The sequence below is a fragment of the Procambarus clarkii genome, chromosome 44 (assembly GCF_040958095.1).
Source record: "Procambarus clarkii isolate CNS0578487 chromosome 44, FALCON_Pclarkii_2.0, whole genome shotgun sequence".
Classification (NCBI taxonomy): Eukaryota; Metazoa; Arthropoda; class Malacostraca; order Decapoda; family Cambaridae; genus Procambarus; species Procambarus clarkii.
Genome location: NC_091193.1, coordinates 24,732,301 through 24,752,276, shown reverse-complemented (window position 1 = coordinate 24,752,276; position 19,976 = coordinate 24,732,301). Strand labels below are relative to the sequence as shown.

General features: G+C 45.0%; 1 protein-coding gene across 2 annotated transcripts in view; it reads left to right on the top strand.

The window, feature by feature from the left end:
• The window catches only part of LOC123745408 (uncharacterized), a 137,244-nt gene that overhangs the window by 35,082 nt on the left and 82,186 nt on the right, over positions 1-19,976 (top strand). For both annotated transcript variants that reach the window (XM_045725935.2, XM_045725936.2), the window contains exon 3: positions 12,727-12,779. In XM_045725935.2, the coding sequence (XP_045581891.1) occupies positions 12,727-12,779 (53 nt within the window). The remainder of the gene's footprint in view (positions 1-12,726; positions 12,780-19,976) is intronic.

The window sequence follows — 19,976 nt, the reverse complement described above, 5'->3', positions numbered from 1 at the left end:
TTATATCTGGGGGTGTCACTTTGTTCTTCCTCTGTACTGCTTCGTCTTCTGCAGGGCGCGCACCTCTGGCCATCTTTCTCCTTCAACCTCGCATTTTATTCAGGTAAGGGTGCATACTGTGCCTACTGCCTCGAGTATGCATGGCTTCGGGCACACCTTTAGCGCTGCTCTTAGTATGTTACTTGGCTCGCCTGTGTTGTGGCACGGTCGTGTGTGTGCTCTGCAGGTGAGGTTGCCTTGTCTGGCGCTTCTGTTGGCCTAGTGCTGGTTCTCACTTTTGGTGGGGTGCTTGCCTCGTTGTGCTTGCGGGGGTTGAGCTCTGGCTCTTGGGCCCGCCTCTCCTGTCAGTTGACAGTTGCGCAGTTTCCCGAGCCTTCTGGGCTCTGTCTTCTTGTCTGCTCCTGTGGGTGGCGTCTGCCTCCTCCGCATGGCATTTTGGTGCTTTTGGCTTCCTTTCCCTCTGCCATTTATCGGGTTCTTTTTAGTGTCTGTGGCTCCTTTGGGTGCTCACTACCTCCTGTGTCCCCTTGTGCGTACCTGCATACGGACATATGTACAGTGACCCTGCGGAGGGCCTCTTGGCCCGTGCGAGGCAGCTACTAAATTAAATTAAATTTTGCTCCGAGGGGCGAGTTTATTGGGCAGCGCCACTCATCTTGAGTGGACACACCGCCATAGCAGCATGTACAACACTCCCCAATAGAAAGAAAACCCGTTGAGTTGTTCTTTTTTTTTCATCCTGTCACTTGTACCCAGACACAGCTGGGACTTGCTTAACTGTCTCAAGTGAACAGCTACTCAAACAAGAAGATTAACATACATTCCCACACACTAACATGTCCGACCCGCCCTTGCACCAATAGTGGGGCCCCACCACCACGTTATGTGGTAATTGGTTCCGCACATCACCGGGCCTGTTACCGTGCTGGTCATTCCTCCGGTCTTTCCTGATTCTGAGCTTATCCCTTTTATGCTCATTGTTTCATGCCCACAATGTGCCGCTCGGGTGGCGTGTGCCACTGTCCCAGTTTCTATTGTTTCGTGGAGATTGGTCAATAAACACGAACACTAAGGAAGTACTTACCTTTTGTTGCATATACAGTAGTTGTGGGTGATCGTTGGCGGGCAATGGTGCGGGTTGGGTGCACTGAGTGTCGGTACGGTGTCTCGCATGTCTGTTCTAGACCACACTTGCCGGTAGACTAGTTATTATTCGCTACTCTGCTGGTTATATGCTTGGGCGACGCCTCAGTTCCCCACAGGTTGGCAGGACTTTTTGTTGGACATACGGAACGGTTTGGGTTCCGTCGCTGGTACTTTGTAGAGCTTTGCTTCTCTAGTTAGGCTCATGCGTTTGGAGCGAGTATCTTCTTGGGATACTCTACTCCCTCCACCACCCTTGTTCACTGTTCCATCCTTGTTTCCTCTTCCCCACTTGGCGGGATTGCGTCGATGGCTCCTGACTGGGGTGTTTGGTGTGGTGTTTGGTCACCATGCATGTGTCTTTAGTGCCTTTTGTCCTTCTTTTGTTCTTTGTTGTCCTGTGGGGCTCTGCCCCACATTTCGGTGCTTTTGTTTTCGTTGTAGACCCCTGGGTCTTTTCCCTGTCTGGACACTTTCCTTGCCTATCTTCGGTGCCTGACTGCACCCTCACATAGCCAAGGGAGAAATCATCTCAAGAACCTCAAGATAACCCTGCTGTCCATGAGGTCCCTCAGGTATGTACGCGCTCCTCTACACATTTTGTGGTTGGTCATGTGCGTTACTTCCTGGCCGCTCCTTGGGCCGTATTCGTGGTTTTCCTTACCGAATTCAGTTTTTCCTCCCCCATGCTACACTTTTTGTGTATCTGAGTCAGTGCTTCTTGATTATCCTGTTTGGTGCTCTGGTGGACCTCTGTCCATGTTCCACGTCCTGCTTTTGGACTTCTCCGGTGTTCCGTTTTGGTACTGAGTTCTTGCGATTTGTGTGTGGTTGTCTGTGGGGGGGGGGGTGTGGACTTTTCGGTCTGCCACTCCTGCCTTCCTGGTTCCTTTTCTTGGAACCGGGTTTGCTGGGTTCCGGTCCTGGTTTCAGTTTTTCTTTGTTCCGTTTCCGGACCAGGTGTGTTTGTTTTCCTGCGGTTCTCGTCCTCAGTAGTTCTCCTCTTGGATGCCTCGGGGATGCGTGTATCATTCTTCCCTGCTGGAGCTGGTTCTGTTGCTCCTTTGGGTTGCGGGGTCGCTGTTTTTAGATAAGCGTTTTGCGCTTTCGATCATGGTGTTCGTTTCTTGTCATTTCTGTCTGCACAGGTGGGTTCGTTATTGGTCTCCCACCTGCATGTTTCGTCTCGGGGGCGGTGTTTGGTTTTCCTATCTCTGCGAAGGGTCCTTCGGTCTTTGATAGGGTTGGTTTGTCTTCCCTTCGGGGTTGTTCTGGGACCGTTGTCTGGGATTGTCCTGTCACCTCATGTTGGGTGGTGCTGGCAGAGCCGCGCCTGCTTACGTTCAGTGTTGCGGTTCCTTCTGCTCCATTCCACTTGCTGTCCTGGGCGTTGTTCCCCTCTGGCCTGCTCTTGAGTTTTGGTGCCGTCCTGGTCGTTGGCCTGGGTGGTCTTTTTCTCGTTTTGGTCTTTGTTTTGTCTCTGGTTTTGGTTGTTCAGTTAGGACGTGTGGTATCCGCCTCCCGGTTCCTTCCCTGTTTTACTTATCTGTGGTGAGGTAGCTCCGGGGAGCCGACGGGGCTCCCCCCCAGAAAACCAGCGTTGAATGTAATGAAACGCCATTTTCTGGGTGAGTCCCGGAGGCTCCCCGGCATTCCTCCCTCCCTCCGGTTGGCGGCGTTTTTGCGTCTTTTGACATCTAAGAACTGCCAGTTGGATCGTCGGCGTGGAGGGTCTGGGGCTTCCCCTTCCCCCTCTCGGGGAGGGGGGGGGGGTTGCGCAGACGGTGGCGCGGCGACGTGATGACGTCATGCTAGTTTGATAATTTTGTTTGGGGAGTTGTGTCCACTCGTTCGGCTTTCGGTAGCAATAATTTCACCAGAATAGGGGTTTGTTTTGGGGCTCCTACCTTTCTGGGTGCCTGTCCCAGTCGATGGCAGACATAGAATGCTCCCAATCACAAGGGGGGTTTCTATAGGCCATTGCTCCTCGTGCCTCTCTGAGGGGGCCAGGTTCTGGCTCGTGGTCCCCAGTAGGCAAGAACTCCTAGCACTTTGACTGATGCCAGAAAGTTATACATATCCATTCAGCCTGGATAGCTCCGGGGAGCCTCCGGGACTCGCCCAGAAAATGGCGTTTCAATACATTCAACGCTGGTTTTTTTGCTCATGTTTATCACAAACTGTTGTTTGTAAGGATTTATATAGAATATATATCCTAACACATACAGCATTACATACTGCTCTTGTATGCTACTATAAATACACACTGAATTAGGAATATTTAGAGGATTTGGATTATGCTTACATGAGTTAAGTTCACATACTATACTCTTCAAATTTCTGGGAGAAGCCCCTTGTGGCTCCCTAGAGCTAGCATCTCTGATGTGTATATTGCCAAACAGAAGCCATCAGTTGCGGAGTTGTCTGGCCTACCTGGGACCATGAGCCATAAACTGGCCTCCCTCACTGAGGTGCAGGGAACAGTGGCAGCTATTTTGTATATGCCACCACCAGGGAAGGCACCCAGAAAGTCTACTTACTCGCTAGAAGGGCGGCGGGAGAGATATCAAATGATATACACGTGGAAAATATTGGAGGACAGGTCCCAAATCTACACAGTCAAATAACAACGTACTGGAGTGAACAATATGGAAGAAAATGCAGAACAGAACCAGTGAAGAGCAGAGGTGCCATAGGCACAATCAGAGAACACTGTATAAACATCAGAGGTCCACAGTTGTTCAACACCCTCCCAGCAAGCATAAGAAATATTGCAGGAACAACCATGGACATCTTCAAGAGGAAACTAGATTTATTCCTCCAAGGAGTGCCGGACCAACCGGGCTGTGGTGGGTATGTGGGCCTGCGGACCGCTCCAAGCAACAGCTTGGTGGACCAAACTCTCACAAGTCAAGCCTGCTTGTGGAGTAGAAGAACTCCCAGAACCCCATCAACCAGGTATCATTGTTTCTTGCCGGCGCCCGGGATCGAACCCGGGACCACAAGATCACAAGTCCAGCGTGCTGTCCGCCTGCATGCCGCTCCAAGCCTGGTGGACGAAACTCTCACAAGTCGAGCCTGGCCTCGGGCTGTGCTTGGGGAGTAGAACAACTCCCAGAACCCCATCAAGCAGGTATCAAGTAGGCCGACTGGTTCCCTTGATCGAATAGTCCACGAATGGAGATCCTGGCCCCTTTATTCTAAACTTGGAGTCAGGCAGTGGGCAATACAGTATTGTATGAACCTGAGATGCTGGTGATTGTACACTGTAAACTTTTCGCACCTTGCAGCACTGTATTTGTGTGAGATTTCTATCTGTTACTTTTAGGTTTGAATAATTTGATTTAATAAATTTGCACAGTGCAACATGATGCTGTCCCCTTCTACACCGATTGCAAGTGTTCAATGGGGTTTCACAGCTGTTAGTATTATGTGGCTTGAGACACCTAGTACATCTGTGTAACTATTTGTGTCGTCTGACTTGGGTATCTCTATTAGGGTAATTTGTACATTTGTACAAAGAATGTTTTTGATGGCAAAACAAACATAACCTCCAGTCTACAGCATGTTTAATATTCGGCGGTTTAGATGAAACATTGTTTACAGGGTTTGCAGGCTTTGTTGCTTGCATGTGCTTTTTGTTTTGTTTATTCTATCTTTGTGTGGAAGTGTTTGGTTGTTGCTTCTTGTGAGTACTTGTACTCTTGGGAGTAATTATTGGGCTCTTGGGAGTACTTATGATATTCTTAGATCTCACTGATAAATCAGTATTCGACCTGTTAATTTTACATTGATTATTAGTACCTTATTACCTATTGACTGTGTCACTTTAGGAGTTTCAGTTAAGGAATTTAAGGTAGGTACAGTTTCTGTTGATTCAGTGTTGGCATTAAGTGCCTGGTTTGCTTGTTTATTATTTACTACATTACACAAACCTGTAAATATATCCTGCATTGTCAGGACAGTATTGTTCTGACATGAATATAATTCATTTAGCACCTCACTAGATAGTTTTCTTTGGATGACAATTTAAGTTATCCACTCAGCAGTGGGTTGATCCACTTCACTGCTGAAGGATTTTAACAGTGACTCGAGTTTTAAAATAAAATTTGTAAAGAGTCAACTGATTGATCTCAATGGGTTAAGTCCAGTAGTTGGTGCACTAGATTTATAATAGCTTTCTCTTTATCAGCACTTTCTCTAGAAAGCTGGATAGCTTAATTGATGCTAACACATTCGGCATTACCTCTAGGAGACTGGTTTGAGTGGTTAAGACTATCACTAACTTGGTTTAAGGCTCCTTGCTTAGCCTCAGTTTCAATTTCAGCTTCAGCTTTTAACACTTTCGAGCGCGCGGCAAACGAAAAAAAAACTTGCCCCTTGTGCATGCAGCGTTTTGGGCGATTGAGCGGCAACACTGAAAAGTGTATACTCTTTTCACTGTCCTGACCTTAATTTTCGATGTACGTATTTCATTTTTGTATTAATGTGTTCGCAATAGAATGTTCTAGAAGAACATACGTATAAAATGTCACCAAAGCATGAGTTAGACCAGCACCAAATAAAGAACTACGTCGATCACTAGCCATGAGCGCCAAACAGCGACGAAATGTTTCTACTATTTTCAGGGTTGTCAACTCCACACTTGTTCTACAGCGTTAAATTTGGTATCACTGAGATCACAATAAAATTCCCTATGCGTACATATGCATACAAATGTAGAATCATGCTCGCGGCCCACCCGCAAGAGTGTGGGAAGTGGCCGAAGTGTTACCCGTTACTGCACACCCGACGGCACATTGGCGAGACCCCTATTGAAAAGTGTATACTCTTTTCACTGTTCTGACCTTAATTTTCGATGTACATACAGGTATTTCATTTTTGTAGCATTGTGTTCACAATAGAATGTTCTAGAAGAACATGTGTATAAAATGTCACACAAGGATGCATTAGACCGGCACCAAATAAAAAATTACGTCGATCACTAGCCGTGAGCACCAAACAGCGATTTTTGGGGGATAGTACACCTTGAAAGAGAGTCGGCCACGCCATGCCATCGCCTATTGCGGAGAACAGGAATTTCATGGCACGCATTTTGAAACAATCCCCAAGTCGATCGGATAAAAAATGGATTTTATAGGAATATTTTTTCAGTAGCCTTATTTTTTCATAGCCAGGGAGCCAGTCGGCCGAGCGGACAGCACACTGGATTTGTGATCCTGTGGTCCCGAGTTTGATCGCGGGCGCTGGCGAGAAACAATGGGCAGAGTTTCTTTCACCCTATGCCCCTGTTACCTAGCAGTAAAATAGGTACTTGGGTGTTAGTCAGCTGTCACGGGCTGCTTCCTGGGGGTGGAGTCCTGGTCGAGGACCGGGCCACGGGGACACTAAAGCCCCGAAATCATCTCAAGATAACTCAATATAACCTCAAGATGTATTAAATTCTCAGAATATATGGAATGTATGGATGTAATATCTGAAAACTGTTAAGATTCTGTTAATGAGTCATTGGGTGAAACTGTATTAGAGGCAACTGTAGAAAATGAGGCTTTAACTTCAATTATTGATCCAATGTAAGGGTCAGACTGGATTAGAGGGGTATCCTCATCTTGAGGTAGCTCATTTATTTCATCTGATGAGCTGTAGTATGGGTATACTATAAAGGTGTTCCAATCCAACAGGAACATTTAGTGTTTCAAGCATCTAATTATAGTAATTTAACCTGTCCTGAATTTTGTCTTTTAATTGGCTAGGTCAGACATGATTAGATCTATTTCATCTGGGTCAGTGTGGGGAACTGATTCGTGAGATTTATATTTATTTAATTTATATGAATTTATGTACTGTAGTGTTTATATTTACGTTAATTTATATATGTCGATAACAATTTGTGTGATATTTAGCGGACTGTATTTCTGCAATATCCTCACAGATCGACTCCTTACACATTAGGGGGGATTTATATTAAATTTATGTATATGCAGCCAATCAAACTACAGTATTAAACTACATACACTAGTAATGATAATTGAGAGGCCTTATCTTATTGTACAGTAGGCTTAGTCCACCAAGTCTAGTCCATTTGGCGTCATCACCAAGATGATGACGCCAAATAATCCTCAGTTGAGACTAGCATCCACCACTCATGTACTGATGTACCAAGATTAATTCTTGCTTCCTCTTCTATACCTGTTAAAAGGACACTTGCTGTAAAGCCAGAATTCTATATATGAGAGCCATATCAGAGGAGATACTTGTATATTATATGATAAAGACCAAGGAATTATTACCTGAGTTTAGTGGCTTGCTCGTGTTCTAACCGGTCCGCCCTATATTTACCTACAGACTTTGCAAAGGCATGGACAAATGTGACCATGGGGTGATAGCTCACAAAATGAGGTCAATGGGAATAACTGGAAAAGTAGGATGCTGGATACTCAATTTCCTGTCGAACAGAACACAAAGAGTAACAGTTAATCAGATAAAATCGAGTCCAAGTGATGTTAAAAGCTCTGTACCTCAAGGTACAGTCCTTGCACCGCTACTGTTCCTTATTCTCATATCAGATATAGACAAAAATACACGTCACAGCTTCATGTCATCCTTCGCAGATGACACAAAAATCAGCATGAAAATTACCTCTGCTGAAGACATTGAAAAATTACAAGCAGATATCAAAAAAGTTTTCGATTGGGCAGCAGAAAATAACATGATGTTTAACAGTAATAAATTTCAGGTACTCAGGTACGGCAAAAATGAGGATCTGAAACATAATACAGGGTAGAAAACACAATCGAATCTTCCCATAGTAGAAAAACAGCATGTCAAGGATTTGGGAATAATGATGTCCGACGATCTAACATTTAGCGAGCATAACCAAGCAAATATTACGTCACCAGAAAAATGATAGGATGGATTATGAGAACTTTCAAATCCAGGGATCCCATCACAATGGTTGTACTCTTCAAGTCACTTGTGCTGTCCCGTCTTGAGTATTGCTCAGTACTCACTTCCCCCTTCAGAGCAGGAGAAATTGCTGAAATAGAGGGAATACAGAGAACATATATGGCACGCATAGACGAGATAAAACACCTATATTATTGGGATCGTCTCAAAGCTCTCCAAATATACTCTCTAGAAATGAGACGAGAGAGATACCAAATAATATACACATGGAAAATACTGGAGGGCCAGGTCCCAAATCTATACAGTAAAATAACAACGTACTGGAGTGAACGATATGGAAGAAAATGCAAGATTGAACCAGTGAAGAGCAGAGGTGCCATAGGCACAATCAGAGAACACTGTATAAACATCAGAGGTCCGCGGTTGTTCAATGTCCTCCCAGCGACTATAAGAAATATGCCGGAACAACCGTGGATATCTTCAAGAGAAAATTGGACTGTTTTCTAAGAGAAGTTCCAGATCATTCGGGCTGTGGTGGGTATGTGGGCCTGCTGGCCGCTCCAAGCAACAGCCTGGTGGACCAAACACTCTCAAGTCGAGCCTGGCCTCGGGCCGGGCTTGGGGAGTAGAAGAACTCCCAGAACCCCATCAAGCCGGTATCATGTTGGATGCACTGAGGTTTCCAGGGCATTCCTGGCTAGCGCACATTCAATTATTTTCTCTTTCCTCTTGGCACAGTTTTGCCGCTCTTGTATGCTGGAATGGCATGGATTGGGAATGTCCTTTAGGTGTTTTATGGGCCTTACTTCTGAGCCCCTTTCATGCCTGTCTTTGGTCCACTCTTCTGCAGTGTTTGAGAACTGCAGCTTCAAGCACAATCCCTCTTGTCAGCTTTAAGCCCGATCCCTTTGTTGGTGGCAGATGATTTTTGGGTCTGTTAGCACTTGGGTTCTGTTGTGCATTTTCTGAGCTTCCTTGCACTCTATTCGGAAGGAGCACAAGGAAGATCCTGACGCTCAAGGCAAACGGGTTGCCTTGGGCTAGATGGTAGATGGACGGTCTCGCTTCAAGCAGGTCAGCATTCAATCCCCGACCATCCAAGTGGTTGGGCACCATTCCTTCCCAAATCCTTATCCTGACTCTTCCCAAGTGCTCTATAGTCATAATGGCTTGGCATTTTCCCCTGATAATTCCCTTCCCTCCGTTCGGTTGGCTCTAGGGGGTTGTCGGTGCGCTCAGCTGTGAGCCTCTAACTTTGGTTTTGGCTTTGACCATATTGTCCTCCGCATCACTTGTGTAGCTTTTTGCTCCAAGTCTGTGGTGTGCAGTTTGCCACATTCTATTCTGTGCGTTTTACATGTAGGCGAGCTATGCTCGCATTCTTAATATGGCTTGGGCCCGGGCTCTTGTTTGCCTCCTTTCATTTCCGTCTGGAGGAAACATTTACGCAGTTTTTCTCTGTAGCTGGGTCCTATCATCTGGTCTGGAACTTTTAGGAGAGTTGCTGCTGTAATTCGAGGCACTCCGGCTGGGTAGGAGTTACACTGGAAGTTGGTCAAGGTGGGCCTTAGGTGGATTCTACATCTGGGTCTCATAAGCGCCCTGCAGTGGCTTCATCTCTGACTGGTCATATGCTGATATGGTGTTGGCACCATTGTTGCTACGGGCTGCTTCATGGAGGGTGGTTATCATGAGATGATTTCGGTGCTTTAGTGTCCCCGTGGCCCGGTCCTCGACCAGGCCTCCACCCCCAGGAAGCAGCCCGTGACAGCTGACTAACACTCAGGTACCTATTTTACTGCTAGGTAACAGGGACATAGGGTGAAAGAAACTCTGCCCATTGTTTCTCGCCGGCGCCCGGGATCGAACCCGGGACCACAGGATCACAAGTCCAGCATGCTGTCCGCTTGGCCGACTCGACCGACCGGTGTGTAACAAAAAGGAGGCCTCGTCAAGGAACAGGCTGCGGGGATGCTAAGCTCCAAAATCATCTCGATATAACCTCAAGATAAGATTGGGGAAACAAGTACCTATAAGCACAGGCCTATTTGTATTATATTTTAAAGATAGTAAAGACAGTCAGAAAAATTCTTTTGAAATGCACTGTATTATAGAAAGTGCAAATCTTTAGTTATTGTCCTGTTTTCTCTCAGAAGGATGGAAATTTTCTAAATTTTAAGTACAGTACAACCTCCATTCAGTACACTATATGGGACCAACCTTATGCAGGATTGGATTTGTTGCAGGAGGTGACCTTCAGGAGGCATTTGTGTCAGTGTTTTTTTTACTTGTAAACAATAAAAATGCATTCATATTATATACTGTACCTATATATTACTACTCTTAAAAACTGCAACACTATTTTTTAGTATATACCTTATTGTTGGAGTTATGTCTATCTTGAATTCTCATGAGTTGTGAATACTCTACAGTAAATACATACTGTGATGTATGTTGAATACTACAATACAGTTTATGAAAACTATTGTACACTAAAATTACTGCAACATTAATTTTAACACTTTAACACTATATACTTAAATTTAACACTTGTTCTAACTGTACACTCCACACACGATGTTCTAGATGTTTGCATTATGTTTGCTGGTGCTCGCTGCTACTGTGTGTGTGCTTCAGCTTCTGAACTGGTGCTGGCTGCGGTTGTACTGATGCTAGCTACTGCTGTGCTCGTAAATACCTAAGTGTAGTTACAGGATGAGAGCTACGCTCATGGTGTCCCGTCTTCCCAGCACTCTTTGTCATATAACGCTTTGAAACTACTGACGGTCTTGGCCTCCACCAACCACCTCACTCATCATTTTGGTGAGGGCGGTGGCGTCGTCTGCCACAAACAGTATTGTTGGAGGAGAAATATTAGTGCGTCTGGCCTTGAGGGCGGCAGCCAACTGTGTGAGGCCTACGTCTTTGTGCCTTTACTCACCATACAAGCTTAGATGTGCAGTTATGGTGAACAAAACATGTAAATACTTATATATAACGTCTGTATATAAAAGCAACTGTGTGAGGTCCTACGTCTTTGTGCCTTTACTCACCATACAAGCTTAGATGTGCAGTTATGGTGAACAAAACATGTAAATACTTATATATAACGTCTGTATATAAAAGCAAAAACAGTATGGTGGGTGGAGAATGGTGGCAAGTCAGGTGAGGTGAGGGAGGGAGGGAGTGGCAGCCAGTGGCGGGCTGCCACTGCCAGCCACTGCCACTCAGCATACCAACTTGGTGGCTCGTTATGGTGAACACAAATGTAGATACTTATATATAGCGTCTGTATATAGTGAATAAAAGCAAAAACAGTATTGTGGGAGGAGAATTAGGAAGTTTTTTTTTTTTTTTTTTTTTTTTTTTTTTTTTTTTTTTTCAAAATTACATTTGCCTGTGGGGAACAAAGGATATTATACCCCTAGTATGTTAAGGGTTAAAAAAATATATATAATTTTTTTAAGAGAATTTTTTTCCTGCGCACTGGGGGGTTGTCATATTTGGAGGCGGCACAGTTAAAGGGTTGAATTCCATTTGCCAAGTGGTGCTGCATATACTTATTTTGTCCAGGTCTTCTTGAAGGGCATGACAATCTTCTAAATTTCCCATCTTCCCTATTATCTTAGCATCATCTGCAAACATGTTTATATTTTTTTGTATTCCATCCATGGTAGATCATTTATGTAGGCAATGAACATCGCCGGTGCAAGAATTGAACCCTGTGGTACTCCACGTGTGGCATTTCTCCAGTCCGACACATTGCCTCTGATAACTGCCCTCATTTTTCTATCAGTCAGAAAATTTTTCATCCATGTTTGAAGCTTACCTGCCACCCTTCCAATATTTTCCCGTTTCCAAATTCGATACACAGGATCTTCCAGATCGAAAACCGTACTGTCTGTCTGATATTATATAATTTCTCTCCAGGTGTTCTTCCAATTTAGTTTTTATTATTTTTTCCAATATTTTGACTATTATACTTGTCAATGATAAGGTCTATAATTGAGAGGGGGAGGGTCTTCCCTGCTGCCACTTTTGTAGATTGAAACTATGTTAGCCTTTTTCCTCACATATGCTACGACTCCTGTACACAGTGATGTCTGGAAAATCAGGTGAAATGGAATGCTGAGCTCAGGTGCACATTCTGTCACAACCCATGGTGAAACTCCATCTGGGCCAACTGCTTTGTTCTTGCTTATCTCCTTGAGCATTTTGTCCACTTCGTCTCTAGAAACCTCTATGTGCTCTACCTGTGATAGAATGGGAAAGTTTTCCAGTCTGTGAACTTTGTCACAAAATCATAAGCTTGTGGACCACTTTTGGATCACTTGTGTGGTCCACTTGTCTACTTGTGTGATCCAACTTGTCACATAAAGGAATTGTTAAATGTAACCTGTGATAGAATGGGAAGGTTTTCCACCAGTCTGTGAACTCTGTCCCAACAGCGTAAGCAAATCCGCACATCCCCCGCTTCGGCGAACCAGAATACGGGTGAATAAATACAGGGTGAATAAATCTGGCCTGAAAAGTGTGCTACCGAGCCAGAGATACGGCAAATTATGGTACTGTACGTTTAATTGAGGTTGTACTGTACTCTTTTGTTTTTTTCTGCACTGCATTTAATATCACCTTACAAAGTCTTTAATATTTAACAATTTATTTCCATTATTCTAGGTGTTAGCGGACATGGGGTATCTCAGACAACAGGAGACAGTGGAGGGAGTCAGGTGAGTAAACAGTGGATGGTAATTTGAATTATTTGCTAACATCCAAGCAATTACTTTGTTTTCTCATGCTACTGTATTATGAATGTTGGCATAAGAAGCCCTGTGTGTTAGCATTCTCCATTCACCATTCACCATTCTCACATGTGAATGATGAAATAATAAAGTGTGGTCTTATTTTCTGTGCTGTGATGGGATGATGCTGAAATTTCACACAATTCCAATACTGATGCTGGTTTCATTAAAACGTTTTGATTCCAACACTCTTGTCGATTCAAGTTCCGATTCATGTAAAAAATATAGATGGAGACTAACTTCTTTCAAAATTTCATATTTTAGTTTAGAAAATGTATTAATAATATAATAGATTGATATAAGGAAAGACAAAATAGGTAAACAGTGCAGCTTTATCTTCTAGAAGAAACTGAAAACATTCCATTATACATGTAGATGTACAGTACAAACTTTATTTGTGTACAGTACTATGCAATAAAATAACATTTGTAATCTTATTTTAAATAAAGTTAATACTGTATGAGCTCGCTTATCTGAAGCCAGCTGATTCAAATATTTGGGTTATCTGGCAAGAGTTATGATTGGACATTTTCTGGCATAACTCCGCTGTACCCGAAAAGCAATTCGGATAACAGGAGATTTTGCCAGATACTGCAGACAGGTATCAGACCATGCTGTATTAATCTCGTACAGCAGTGGCTGGAGGCGTGGGGTATAAGTAGTGCTTAGGTGGGTGGTTTCAAGGTAGGGGGGGTGTTGGGAGGGGTCTGTCTGGGGAATGTGGAGAGGCATGTTGTTTTTCTTGTTGACACTTGACACATGATTACATTTTTCTGTTCACAGATTTCACTGCCTCTTATAGAGCAGGTAGTCAGAAACAGTCACAACCAGTCAGCATTTCAGTCAGTTATTCACAGTCACAACTAGTCACAGCTACTTAGTTGCAATCCATCATGGGCAGCCACAGTCACAACCAATCATGCATTCATATTTAGTCACAACCAGTCAAAACCAGTAACAGTTAGTAAACAATACGAGTGTGATGTCAAGCACTCAGCCATGTGTCTGACTTGGGAAGACCTGGGAGCCTTCTCAAGACTCCCAGGCAACGAGATGGTAGGAAGAGAGCCCATACCGTATTCTGATCACACATCTAGACGTGGCTGGAGGGGTGGGGGGGGGGGTAGCTGGCTGGGAGGGACTGGTGAGGGGATAGGGTAGGGAAGAACCACTGCGAGACGGTGTGTGGAAGAGGGTAGCAGGGAGGGACAGGATGGGGAAGGGATGTAGCAGGAAGGGTACCTCTTTCCTGAAGACAGATTGCCTATAAACCAATCTGTGTTAATCCTAGTCCGATATTTCACCTTTCCACTCACCCTCTGCTGCCCCCGCCCCCCCCCTCCTCCCACTCTGTTGCCTGCCCTCCCCTCATTCTGCTGCCTGGCCCCCTCCCCCAAATTTCTGCTGCCTGCCCCCCCCCTCCCCTTCCCAAATTCTGCTATCTGCCCCCACCCCATTCTGCTGCCTGCCCCCCCCCCCCTTCCCCAATTCTGCTGCCTGCCCCCCCCCCCCAATTCTACTGCCTGGGCCCCCCCCCCCCAATTCTACTGCCTGGGCCCCCCCCAATTCTACTGCCTGCCCTCCCCCCTCCAATTCTGCTGCCTGCTCCTCCCCCAAATCTGCTGCCTGCCCCACCCTCCCACCCCCAAATCTGCTGCCTGCCCCACCCCCCCAAATCTGCTGCCTGCCCCTCCCCCTCCCAAATCTGCTGCCTGCCCCACCCCCCAAATCTGCTGCCTGCCCCACCCCCCAAATCTGCTGCCTGCCCCACTCCCCCAAATCTGCTGCCTGCCCCCTCCCACGAATGATCTACCTGCCCTCCCCCTCCCACAAATCTATTGCCTGCCCCCCCTCCCTCCCACAAATCTGCTGCCTGCCCCCCCCCCAATCTGCTACTTGCCCGACCCCCCACTGTTTGTCCCTCCCCCAAATCTGCTGCCTGCCTCCCCCCACCAATCAGCTGTTTGCCCCCCCCCCAAATCTGCTGCCTGCCCCCCCCCCCCCTCAAATTTGCTGTTTGCCCCCCCCCCCAATCAGCTGTTTGCCCCTCCCCCAAATCTGCTGCCTGCCCCCCCCAATCTGCTGCCTGCCCCCCCCCCCCCCCCCAATCTGCTGTCTGCCCCCCCGACCCCGCCCTCAAATTTGCTGGTAGACGGTTGGAACAAGTTAGGTGAGAAGGTGGTGGAGGCCAAAACCGTCAGTAATTTCAAAGCGTTATATGACAAAGAGTGCTGGGTAGACAGGACACCACACGCGTAGCTCTCATCCTGTAACTACACTTAAGTAATTACAACCTGAGGACCACATAAAGAATATTGTGCAAGGAGCCTATGCTATGCTTTCCAATTTCATAATTCCTTTTAAACACATGGATGGTGAAATAATAAAGAAATTGTTCATGATACTTGCAAGACAGATAGCTTAAATTTGCAGTGAATGAAGTATTTTGAAGAAATCCTTATCTTAAGATATGGTGCCCATATCTTCAGAAGCACATCAACAAACTGAAAAACGTGCAAAGACTTGCAACTAAATGCCTTCCGGAACTGAATGAAAAGCAACTTAATGGCTTTCGGAACTGAAAGACAAGAGCTACAAGGAGAGGTCAAAGGCGTTAAATGTGTCATTTAGAAGATAGAAGAAAAGGAGCCAATGTAATCTCTACATTCAAAATAGTAAAGGGAATCTGCAAAATTAATAAGAAAGAATTCCTGAGACTCTGGACTTCAAGAACAAGAGGTCATTGATCCTCACACTGTAATGATCTGGGGCTCAGATCATTGGTTCTCCCTTCTCCCCTCTTTTCCCTCTCCTTCTCCCCTCCTTTCCTTCTCCCTCTCCCCTCCTTCCTTCTCCCCTCCCCTTGGCCGTCATTCGTCTCCTCCTCTTCCCCCCCCCCCTGATCGCCCATTTGTCAGGGTCAAGAGGTTGACCTGAGGGTAGGGTGGTCTTGGATACCTTGGCTTCTCCCACTCAATTCCCCACTCAGATGTTCCCCTCTCATCCCCTCTCTTTCCCTCTCAGCAGCGGCCTTCCCCATACCAGGCAGAGTCAAATGTCCATACTCCTATCTTAGAGGAGACAGGCTTGAACATAAATTATCAGTTTTGTAAACATTGCTCGCAGGTGCCTGGGCTCCATAGACGCGCCTTGTCCCCCTTCTCTTTAGCTGGGGAGAGCTGACTCAATCTTCAGAAATTCATGTAGCTTTCCACGACAGATCAGTGAAGGTGATTGGCCTGAGATAAGGGCCAAGTCCTTATTGGCCCTAGAGAGCCAGACCTCAGGCCTACATGTTAAATGGTTGGCCATTGCCAAAATAATGGGTGGAGCCCTGGGGCTGTAGTAGATGGTGGGAGGAGTAATCCTTCCCAGCAATAAGCTGGAAAAACTAAATTTCATTAGTGTGTCTTGGGAGTGTATTAGGAACAGGGCCGCAAGCCCGTATCCTCGGGACTGAGGGCAGCCATCAACATCGTGGCCGTAGTGCGGGTATTTAAGGTATAGTAGCACTTGAGTTTTTGTGTCCTCGGTAAATATCCATTGTGCCTCTAGGGAAATAGAATAGGTTATGTGTTCAAATTGTCTTAATTTACATGTTTCATAAAATAAATTGTATAGCTTGTCCAGTGGTATTCACTTAACTCCCCTTTTATATATTTTGCTACTTTGTCATTTTTAGGTGTTGTATTGGAAGCCCCCCCCCCCCCCCCCAGGTTCTCCTAACAATTAATAGATACTAAAGTTGCCCTTGGATTTAAATTAGTAACGTAAATTACACAAACTAATTTTCCAAAATTTATTACTGAAATTCATACTACCCGGAGTCCCATGGTTACTGATTCCTTGCCTACCTGGGGGATCGGTGATAGACACATTCAGGTATGGTTGGTCGGGAAGGTGGTGGCAGTGTAAATGTGTTTTGTTATTGTTTTTTTTTAACTAATAACCCTTGTCCTTGGTGTATCTTCCTCATTTAATATTCCTCTTAGATACGTGGCCGTCCAGTGAGGGGTCATACTGGACTGTAACAGTGTTAAGCTGGGGTATTGAGTGAAGAGAGACAGAGATGTACAACAGAGAGCGTATAGTACGATTATGAGAGATCACAAGATAACAGGATTAATACTGGGGAACATTGGGTTATTACAATAGAGGCCGCGGTTATTACGACAGGGTAAGCGGTCATTACAACACAGTGTTCTTAATGTGTGGTACTAAGAGGGAGCAGTTACGCTTTCCATTAAAAAATAAACTATTAATGATTGAGCTTTGTGAAGATGGCCATTTAACTGTGAGTGTTGCAAAGGATTTTAGTACAGGCGTAAATACCATCTGTGGTGTAAGGGAACTCAAAGTTTATGTACAGTAATTTTAGTGCTGTGTTAGGTTAAGTTATATAAATTAATATTTTGAACGATGAGGAACCTTCATTAATCAAGCTGACGAACTCCAATAAAGTAAGATGTAATATCTGTTATCACTAAAAATAAATTTCAATACTATAAGTACAGTACTGTACTGATATGTGAAAATCCTCCCCCTACCCATATACAGTAGAACCTCAAGTGACAACCGTCTCAAATGGCGAGCAATTTGGGTAACGAACGCCCCAATTGCCGACAATTTGTCTCGTTAGGCGAGCGCTCGTTTGAATAACGTCAACACCACATGGTGGTGTCGCGCTCCTCCTCGCACATTCTCAGATGCCTCCGACAATGCAAATAAATTATTTTTCTTTGTTTAACCCTTAACATGCTCGGGGTCTAATATCCTGCCATCCCCACAGGCGCATGTCATTTTGAAAAAAAAACAAATTTTTTTTTTTTTGCTAATCTGTTAAGTTCTGTTCACTGATCACGGGAAAAATAAAAAAATAATTCTATTGTACTTACTTTTGTTGCAATAGAGCCGAGAAGGTCGGTGATGACGTCACAATCTGCATGTTCGCTCATGCAGTACACGCCCGGGAGGTGTTGCGCGCGGTCCTCAAACAGCCAGAGTTGCCACAAATATATTTTCGCGCTATTTATTTACAATGTCTAAGCGCATTTTATCTAAATTTTTTTCACTAATTGTGTTTCAAATACTGTTTGAACATATTTTGTATCAATAATTGTTGCATATTTGAGTATACACAGGCGCACACAAATGTTTTCAATTACGGCAATATAATATGTCATTACAGTCTATTATATTGTATGTTCTGCTTATATTTGTATATATTTACACACACGCACACGCTATCTGCTTATATGTTTACATATTTACACACTCGCACACGCTATACACACTTTGAAGCACACTTAGAAGATTTCTAGACTGTGGTAGTCATTGAAGCAGTCGACAGCACATAATGGGATACCACACGTTTCACACCATGTTTGCACAAGCTTCCGTTTCTTGTCTCTACGTGTCGTTGTTTTACACACCAAGCAATCGCGTTGGGCTATTGCACGCTTCACACCAGGTGGCAAATACTTAAGTTTGTGTGCTAGGAAGCCTTCAGTGTGAGCGAGGCGTGGAGTACCAGCATGCTGCAACAGTGGGTTTATGATGGGCCGCTGAATACCTGGGACATCTTTTGCAAACTTTCCTAATAACTGTATTGCAGCATCAAATACAAAGTCACGGAAAGTGGGCTTACGTCCAGTTCTCACAAGGTACATGTTGAAACAGTTCAGCATGCTCATGTCCACAAGATGGAAGAACACTTTTTTCGTCCACCTACATGTCTTCCGCACACACTGCAGTGCCAATCATCATGTCTGATTTATCAATCAACCGCATGTTGATATTATAGTCTAAAACACAGTCTGGCTTATATAGTGGTGCGTTTGTTTTATGGCTCACTTTCCCACTGTTCACCATTGTTCCATCATGAATTGTTGTCAACAAGTTCACCTCTCTTTTGTCTTTCCACCGAACTGACAGAATGTTATCACTTTTCCTTCTCTGACACTCACCAACTGCAATGTCGTTGTCAAACACAGGCATTTCCCTTCGTTGTGGCTTTACTGTACCAACCAATCCGGTTCTATTTTCTAGCAAGAACCGAGCTAGCAAGGGACTTGTATAGTAATTATCTGTGTATAAAATGTGTCCCTTGTTCATCCACGGAGCCATGATGGTCTTCACTACACTCCCCGAGAATCCATGTTCGTCGTTACCGGGAATGTCTACATCACTAGCCGAGTACAGAATCATGTGTAACACGTATCCTGTCTCACAATCACAAAGAACAAAAAATTTCAGGCCAAATCGGTTTCGTTTTGAGGGAATGTACTGTTTGAATGGAACACGTCCCTTGAAAAGTATGAGAGATTCATCAACCACCAGCTTCTGTGCTGGTACGTAAAAATCTCTGAATTTTCCAATAACATCGTTCATGTAGTGCCTCACTCGCCACAGTCTATCATCAGGTGTTCGGTCCTGAACACTTCCAAAATGTAGACACCTGAGGAGTATCTGAAACCTGTCTCGTGACATATATTTCCCGAATAAAGGTGTTGGTATTGTCTTGTCCTTGCTCCAATAGTCATTTATTGCATGTTTGTGACAGTGCTTCATCAACAAACAGAGTGCCAAAAACACATACATTTCCGCCACTGTGGTATTTTTCCAACGCTGCAGTCGTGAAAATTCTGTGATTTCCCTCTCAATCAGGTAAGCAGCATGCAGGTTTGTTTGGTGTACAATGTATTCCATGAGTGGTTCATCATAGAATGCTGTAAAATATTCCATCTCAGCCATGTCCTCACCTTGATTAGGGAAAAGGTTTGTAATCCCTACATCTTTATCGTCAAAGTGAGGAATATTAGGAATAAAATCGTCACCATCACTCCACTCAAGTACACCAGGCGTCCTGCGAGATGCAGAGGAAAGACGGCGAGGAAGCGATGCATACTGGCGACCAGGAGCTGAATACCGTCTGCGAGAAGCACGGCGGCTACGTGCACGTGAGGTGGGTGCACGTGAACACGAGGGTCTTGGTCCCTCATGTGGTGCCATGCGGTGGCGCTTGGCCGGGCGAGATGCTGCTGACGCGACAATTTCTCGCCCAGTTACACCACTGGTACCAGCCACAGGCTCAATAAAACTTTGATCTGAGTCACTAAACCCAGA